Source organism: Lolium rigidum, chromosome 3 (assembly GCF_022539505.1).
Source record: "Lolium rigidum isolate FL_2022 chromosome 3, APGP_CSIRO_Lrig_0.1, whole genome shotgun sequence".
Classification (NCBI taxonomy): domain Eukaryota; kingdom Viridiplantae; phylum Streptophyta; class Magnoliopsida; order Poales; family Poaceae; genus Lolium; species Lolium rigidum.
In genome coordinates, this window is record NC_061510.1 from 401,257,786 (window position 1) to 401,266,851 (window position 9,066).

At 46.1% G+C, this 9,066-nt stretch overlaps 1 protein-coding gene across 1 annotated transcript; it reads left to right on the top strand.

Moving 5' to 3' along the window:
• Positions 1-660: 660 nt before the first annotated feature.
• Positions 661-6,612, top strand: LOC124700938 (protochlorophyllide-dependent translocon component 52, chloroplastic-like). The gene is made up of 7 exons (XM_047233004.1): positions 661-1,281; positions 1,376-1,557; positions 1,690-1,827; positions 1,916-2,075; positions 3,690-3,881; positions 3,976-4,163; positions 5,973-6,612. The coding sequence occupies exons 1-7, from the start codon at positions 775-777 to the stop codon at positions 6,229-6,231; spliced, it is 1,626 nt and encodes a 541-aa protein (XP_047088960.1). The 5' UTR covers positions 661-774; the 3' UTR covers positions 6,232-6,612.
• Positions 6,613-9,066: the final 2,454 nt, after the last annotated feature.

Genomic DNA, 9,066 nt, shown 5'->3' on the forward strand with positions numbered 1-9,066 from the left:
GTCTCAAGGAGACGAGGCGGGGCGACGATTAAAGAGCGCAGCCGAGGCGCAGCGCCGCAGGCCACGCCGCTGCGGGGAATCTGGGGGCGGGCGGCGTCCACCACACGGACCGGTCGATCCCCAGCCTTGATGGCTGGCGGGGGCGGCAGAAGCTCCGGAGAAAAGGTAGGCGTCAGGGCCGTCGAGGCGCGTGCCGAGGTGCAGGGAGACGAGGCCATAGGTGCCGTAGGCTCCGGCGTGGCCGCCGTAAATGCTGCTGGCGCGGTCGTTTGACCCGCCGCCAGATCCGCCGGGGCAGATCTTTTGCCCAGACCGAGCCCTGCCGCGATCTCCGGAGTAAAGGAGCCGAAGACGAGCTCCAGGCCGGCAGGGAGGGGCGCGCTGCTGCTGTTCGTCGGCCTGAGGAGGGCTGAGGAGATGGAGGGGATGTGGATTTGGGTGGCCGCCCCGGCCTGGAGCGACCGAGGCGCAAGGTTGGGGACGGGGCTCTCTCTCTCACTCATTACTCGTGTCGCCGCTAACAACACTTACGTTGGGCCTCCAATGATTAACTCGGCCAATGGCGGAGGGCAACCGTACGTATGGCCGTATGGGAAGTCAAGCGGTACGAGTGGTTTCTGACAGGCCACTATATAGTCGGCGTCTTTGTTTCACTGTCAGGAAGTTCTCAAAATCATCTCCATGTCTGACTGACGGAAGGAGTGTGCGCCTCGGATGCTCTAACGCCGTCGGCCGGCCACCGCGGCCCGCGGGATCGATCAAACGAGCAACGGCATGAATCCCATTTCCCTCCTCCTCATTCCTGGCGCACGTCCCTCGGTCCTGCTTCCGCTCCCGCTCCCGCTCCGCACCTCCGCCTCGGCGCCCAACAGCGCCAGAGCAGCATGCGCCGCCCGCCTCGCGCCCACCCGGAGGCAGCGCGCCCGGTTGTCGCCCCCGGTCTCGGCCGTGGCGGCGGAGACACTGTCCGGCGTGGAGGACTCGGAGGGGCGGTTCGACTGGCTGGACCAGTGGTACCCGTTCGCCCCGGTGTGCGACCTCGACCCCGGCGCGCCGCACGGCAAGACGGTGCTGGGCCTCCACGTGGTCGCCTGGTACGACCGCGCCGTCGACGACTGGCGCGTGTTCGACGACGCTTGCCCGCACCGCCTGGCGCCGCTCTCCGAGGGCCGCATCGACGGCAAGGGCCACCTCCAGTGCGTCTACCTCTACCACGGCTGGTGCTTCGACGGCCGCGGCTCCTGCCAGTTCATCCCGCAGGCCCCCGCCCTCGGCCCACCCGTACGTAACTGATGCCCATCTCCTTCCTCCGACTCCGATCACGAACCCTACCAGAGTCCAAATCTTTTCTCTCTCGGTTGATGATTCTTGGCAGGTGCACAAGAACAGCAAGGCGTGCGTGGCGTCGTACCCGAGCGTGGTGCAGAACAGCGTGCTGTGGTTCTACCCGAGAGCCGAAGCCGAGCACCGGGACGTGCTGCGGAGGAAGCGCCCGCCCTTCTTCCCGCAGATCGACGACCCCTCCTACGACACCCTCATCAGGGACACCCCCTACGGGTAAAACAAACACCCAAACAATTCACTTCCATTCTGATCGAGCATGCATGCCTCGATCGATGCCTCCTCCGTCGTTGTTCCATGGCGCGCGATGAAGGTGATGGTGCCGCGCGCGTTGCCATGTCTTTGCAGGTACGATGTGCTGGTGGAGAACCTCCTGGACCCTGCTCACCTCGCATACGCGCACAAGGGGTTGATGAGGGAGCCACCTGCCAACGCCCCTGACGTGTTGGTGACGGGCAAGCTTCGCAGCAAGGAAGATCCCGGAAGATATGTCTCCCTGCCTTGCCATGATCGGACATGGAGGATAAGCTTAACACGAGTGTTGATTCAGCTGCTCTTCTCCTATGCTCTTCACAGTTGAGTTCGACGTAGAGGGCGGCCAGCCGGTGAAGATGAAGATAGAGGAGGCGAGCGTGGACGGGTTCCTGTCGCCGCAGGAGAACGGAGGCTACTACCGCTACACCGCGCCGTTCATCATCTGCATCTCGTCTCTTCCCGGAGAGGCCGAGGGAGAGGTACTATGAACTGATCACCTCTGTATGTCTCCCATTGTTGCCGATGATCGAAAGTGAACTCAGCAGTTTACACAAGAACGAACCGGAATCTATCTATCTATATATAATAAGCTACAGCATTCGATATTAATATATTCCGTTTATCGAAAAGAAAAAATAAGCTACAGCATTCGCTTAAGCTTAAGTAATGTGCACACCATGGAGACGGATCGACTTGTAGCACCCGAACATCGGTGTACTCTTTATCTTGACCATGTTGTGCAAAAGAATAGAATCTGGTGCGAATACACTTCTATAGTGGAAAACAATGGATCGCAATACTTTTATAGTGTAGAACAAACAGTGTTTTCAGGCAGGAAAATCGATTGTAAATGTGACAACGTACCAGACAATTGCTGACGAGATCCACTTGTCCTGCGATTTTTGTTGGTCGCGCGACAAGATTTGCCAAGCCATTAACACACATGTTAGTTGTTGGCAGACGCGCGCACTGCTTACAGATTCTTTTCCAAGAGACTACTCTTAGAATAAAACAATACTAGAACTATTAGAGATTGATATCAGAGTGGAGATCTGGTGCACATGGGCACTATTGATATCGTTTCAAAAAAAATTCAAAATCATATTTTTCAGTTTTTTTGAAAACAAATCCATATATAGTCAGTTAGTCAGTGATGTATCCCACAGACGTGCAAAATATGAAATTTAAAAAAAAAATATTTTAAGCTACACAAAAATAACAGAAGTGTAGATCTGAGTAGTTCATTTTTCAATCTCCAAAACATATCAGATTTTATCATTTTTTTCTAGCATAGAATAGAAAGAACTTTGGGTTGAGATTTTCCATGATTGTGAGATCTCCAGAATTATTTTCAGATTTTATAATAAGTTGTAAAAATATATTTTTTATTTTTTTAAACTGGCGAGAGCACTGGAGCTCGGGAGCCAAAAACACTTTCCGTTGATATCACTTGAAATTAACATGAATATAATCACTTCTGTGTCAGGAAATGATCATCTCAAATTGACCAGTAACTATTTTTTGTCGCATTTAGTGACTAACCCAAATTTATCGGGATGTAAAAATTTGACTGCATTTAGTGATTACTCCAAATTTATCAGGAAAAAAGGTGCAACATTAGCTTCAATATAAAAAAAATTCTAGAATAATGTTGATAAAAATGGATGTGAACATATTAAATCAGAAACTTCATCTATACACTTGTAAAAAAGCAATGAAATAACGACGGAAAATAATTTTGCATCCCTATATAAAGGCACCACATTGATTAAATTGAAACACACATAAAACTTAAGTACATCTGCTTATATTTTTGTAAGTACTAAATATTTGACGCACCAGAAACTTGACCTAACTTTTCTGCTCACGTCGACAGAGGGTGAAAGCTAAAAGCAAATGTGGTTTGACAGTCAATACTTAATTTTTAAAACAATTCTTCTTGTTGATGTTCAGTGGGTAGAATAACATCTCAAACTTTTTTCGTAATTGGGGTCTTTAGGCCCAGATAAGAACAGGCCCAGGTGTAACACCAGTCATTCACCTATTTTAATTTAATAGTGAAGATATTTACGGTTTGCGCTTGGTTCGAACAGGGGAAGGAAAAGAAGAAACCTCAGTTCACGCAGGTGTTCATGTGCATCCCAGTGTCGCCGGGGAGGAGCAGGCTGATCACCTCTTATCCGAGGAGTGCCGGCGTCTGGCTCGACAAGATCATACCGCGGTGGTACCACCACATTGGGGTGAACGCCGTCTTGGACTCAGACACTTACCTCCTTCACGTCGAGGTCACGATTTTCTCAGCTCGGGCTCAGGAACCATAAGATTCAGATCCTGGTCTGAAGCAGCAAACCCATTGTTTTTGGTTTTCCTTCATTTCAGGAGCGAAACTTGGCAGCCGCTGGTGCTGAGAACTGGCATAAAGCCGTGTACGTGCCTACGTCGTCGGATGGCATGGTTGTCGCCTTCAGAAACTGGTTCAGAAAGCACTGCCAGAACCAGATCGGTTGGGCTGCCCCAGCTGTCGATCAGCTTCCGGCGACTCCAACCAAGGACAAGCTCATGGAGAGGTAAAAATAAACGGCTACCACCCTTCTTCTTGACTGCAACCTGAAGCTCGAAACACCTGGGGATCTATTATATACTAAAAGTAAAATAAAAGGTTTGAAATAGAGACATAAGGTTAATCCACATCATTACAATTATCTAAATCGTCTAATTTTGGTGGGACCTAATTATAACGGCTGAGATTAACAGACTTATGTTTACGTAAATATGTACAACGATATTATTTGTCACGTAAAGAACTTGACTAGACCCACATCTATATTTTGGAGCGGTCCGGCCCCTGATTTCTAATCTATAGTCATAACTGACAGGAAACCAGAAGTAGTATAAGCACATGACTCTGGTTTCAAATTTAGTTTAGCAGATCTGATGGCAGATACGAGGCATACAGAGAGTTAACACACAAAAAATTGATTGATCTTCAGCTTACGCGTGACGTGCACGGTTAGCTTTCACGTTAGCTTGCTAAAGTCATACTAGGCTCCCAGCTAGGCACGTTGTAGCAAAAATTATAAGAGGCACTAAAGAATACTCCCTTCATCTTAAAATAGCATCTAAAGTTATTTAAAAGTTAAATCCTACTAACTTTTGCAAAATATTTAGAAAAATATCTACATCTATAATATTAAATAGATATATTAAGAAAATACACTTTATGGTTAACATATTTAACATTGATTTAGTATCATGAATCTTCTCACATATATAATGTTGACTTTTGACTAATCTTAGCCATCTTATATTTAGAACTGAGGGAGTAATATTTATTTATAAACACATGTTGCGAACAGAGACAGGTACACTTCTCATGTTGCGGTTCCCTCTGGTACATTCTCGGGTTGTTGGGGAAATATCCGAACGATTTCCTTCGAGAATTCAAACTTTCTCGCAAGATGCACAATAAGAATAAGACAAGTAGAAGTTTCCTCGAGTTAATTTGTTTTTTTCCTCCATATGCTCAAAATTATATGTTTAAATTTATTGCTTGGAATTATTTCACTTTTTAAAGATACATAGTTACAAATGATGATGGTAAATTTAGTAATAGAATTTTCAAAACCAAGATTCCCAATGGTATCGCAACATCTTTACAAACACAAAAAAAACTGAATTGCAAAAAATGCTATCAATAGGGAGGATGGATTGATCTCTATATCTTTCTTTGATTTTGTGTACAAAGGCTAACTAGATTGGTGTTATATTATGTGTTTGATCCTATGTACGTGATCATCCCTAACCTATTGGCACAATTAGATCAAAACATTAAAAGGCGAGCAAAAATGCAGAGATTGAGGATCAGTTATTAGGCATGTGTTTGGACAAGAGAGAATGATGATAGTCATACAACTATAAAAAAATTATCAATACAAACAAATTAGTTAGTTGGCAATATATGTTATCAATAATATTTGCTCTTGAATATACACAACGAGCTACGAAGCTTTTCATATGAACCATTGTCCAAATATTTGGAAAATATATATATTCATCAAACTTAGTTCGAAAGCTATTTTCTTTGATTAAAAAGTTGCAAAACAATATATATGGTCGATGATTTCCTATAATTTCGATAGCGTGTGATCAAACACACCATTTTTATTTATCAGCATCTAAGATTTAATACTTTTTTCTACAGAAATGAACATATCTGCAAATATGTAAATATAGTTCTTCATAACCGTCAACACACTAAAGACGAAGCTCCTCTCTATCTAATAAAAAGTTCATACGTTGCCCTCGCATTTGCGAGGGCCACCATGCTAGTTCGGGTAATAACGTCTTCGATCTTGTGCACGGCCTACGTACGGCAGGTACTGGTCACACGTCGCCCAGTGCAGGAGCTGCAGCGCGGCGCTGAAGGCCATGAAGGTGCTGGAGGAGGCCCTACAGGTCACGGCAGTCGCGGTAGTCGTGTTCCTTTCTGTCGCCAAGGGCACGCTAGCGATGACGGTCGTAGGTAAAACCGCTGCCGTGTCCTTGGCTATGTTGTGCTTCGCTGCGTCCCGCTGGCTCGCAAGCTTCATCGAGAAGAACTTCTATTTCCAGGATTACATCCATGCTTACAAGTGAAGACAGAAGACATATTATGTTGTGCCATTTGCTGATATGATTTGATCGATGTATAAAAGCCTGTCTCATCTTGGCATGGCTACTCTTTCCAGAGGCAAGACCATGATGTGTGCATGCAGCATTGCAGTCTGGGTGACTGGGGATTTGGTTACCCATGTGATACTGAGCTTATGAGTTTAGATATGCTGAATTGAGACAATGTTTGGTAAATTGCATACAGAGTGAGATTTGGCCACCTCATCTTTTAGAGCACACACACAAAAAGGAAAAACAGAGATGAGGCAGCTGTTCTGGAGAGTCTGAATCGAAGAGTTTTCCTCCATCCAACGCATACTCTGTCTCTAGTTTTTTCATCTAGTTTCTGTTCAGTCCGTGGGTGTTTTTGCTCATGTCTTGTATATATATCCAGTCCGTCTTTTGTGGTTGTTTTCGTTTCAAACGCTGGACTGCTGTAAGCGTTTTCGTCATCTCTGGGTAATGAAAATCGATCCGTGGGAATGTGGGATCGCTTGGAAAAAATAAATCTACTAGTCGTCAGCTGCAGTGATGCAGGTGCCCTGGCAGGCTGGCGGCCCAACGAACTGACAGCACTGCGCCTTGAATGCGAGGAAACCGTTGGACCAAACCAACCCAACGGGCCATCGAGGAGTTACTGATGCGTTGGCGGGAGCAATGAATTTTAGAAGAAACAAAAGAGAGAGAGAAGCCCTGCAATTCCATGGTGGGTGGCGAGGTCGTGTGGACGTCCGCCGTCGGAAAATCCAAATCAGAATTTTGCGATCATAGTATATATATGTACATTTTGTCTCTTGTATGTACGGTTGTTGGAGCAGGATGGCATTTGCTACTGTAGAATCGGTCCATCTCCCCGGCACCGACACGAGCACGACATAGTCTAGGAGATCATTTTTGTACCGCAAGCAGTCATGTATTCTTCATGCATGTGGGATACGGCTCGTCACAATCGATCGTGTATGCGGTTTCTTGGTCGACAACGACACCATGGATTGAATCTGCGGGCAAATCAACTAGGACGTGTTTGGTCGCGTGGAGGCTAGCTGCCAGTTCATAGGGTGACGAAAACGTGTCTATGTGTATGTGAGCAGGGAAAATTGATTAACTGCCCTAAAACTTCCTTAATCCTCCACTTCGCTGCACCATTCTAATCAACACAAACATTTTTCTATTTAAAATGATATCTATCTGGAAAAGACATGCATTGATGAAATGATATTCTGACAATCTCAGTTCTAAGTTTATTTAACTGTAAAACTTCAGTTTCATGGTCATGTTTGAAGAATTTTTGAGTGAATTTGACTAAACTAGTCGCACATGGTCGGCCGTTATAATTTTCTTTAGGGAGTAGTTTCACCTAAACAGATTCTACACCTAATGTAAGGTGTTTGTACTATAACCCATGTAGCTCAGCCTCTCGCTTGCCTCTTGAACATCTAGTTTATGGTCAACCTTTTTTTATCACGAGGTCTACATGTAAACTATGAGGATTAACTATGTGATTCCATTTCGACAATCGATTCCGAATTTTCTAAACCAGAACTTCTCTATTTTATGTTAAAGTTTAGACTTGTTTGGACGAATTTCATCAAATTGATTGCACGTGGTCAATTATTTGAAATTTCCTTTCCAAAGTAACTTCACCTCCCCGCTTCACACAACTATCATGTTGTAAGTTTTTTGTTCCAATGCTCGTAAACAAGTATATTTGAGTTAGTGCAAGCGTGACCATGTGGTACGTAAGTTTACCATGTTGAGAAGAGGTGATGACAACATCACTAACACATACTACGTACATTGCATCGCGCGAGCTAGCTAGTGCCGTTAACCAAGCACTAGAATTCCTTTTTTTCCTCGTGCAAGAAAATAGATCGTGGGCAACCAAACAAATAAAGTGCACAACATGTCTTAAGTGCCTTTTTTCCTGGCCATGCTCCGGGCCTTAGAGCATATTTAGTAGACAAAGCATTTTAAAACTGCAAAATCATGTTTCAAGTACACCGCAAATCGTGATATAAGGGCTCAAAATGCGTCGAGCAAATAAGACACTAAAAATGAATATTCAAGAATTTGTGAGTAAAAGGCCCATCTTGATGTTTTTCCCCAACACTTCTTCCTCCCGAACCAACTTCGCATGCATGTTCGGACGCTCGCCCACCGCCCCGCCACCGGCCTTTGTCAGCCCCGCTCACGCGCACTCGCCCGCCTCTACCCATGCATGCTCGTCGCCCTTGCTCGCCCACCTCTGCATGTCGTCCCTAACTTGGAGGTGGAGAGAGAGAGAGATGGCATGTCGAGGATGCCCCACCCCCATCCTAGCTGGATTAAGTTGAGCTTCACCAGAAATTGGTCAGACTCGGACGAGTCTATCAATGAAACATGTTGATGCAAGGTGAAATTTCTCCAACTGCCAGCATGGGCACCGTCGATTTGGCCTGCAAAACGCCTCTTTATGCCTCCTCGAAATAGGCTTTCGCCCCACTATATTAATATAGCAACGAACTGATACAAGATAGAGACCACCGCTGGGGCAAACAGCACAACAAAGCCCAAAAGAAAACACAAGAAGAAGAAAAAAGAAAGAAAGGATGACAAAGTCGGATCGACGAAAACGCTGATGATCCGCAACCGCTGCGCCCTCCGGAAGATTCCCACCACGAGCTTAGCCCTTCGAAGCGCCGCATACCAAGGCAGCACCTTCAAGAAGGGATGCGACGATGACGACGCTCGCTGCCCGGACAAGCCTAGGGTTTCCCCCGGTATGCGGAAGGGAAGTGGGAAGGGGAAACCCCGACGCCCCTCAAGAAGGAATGGTGGCGC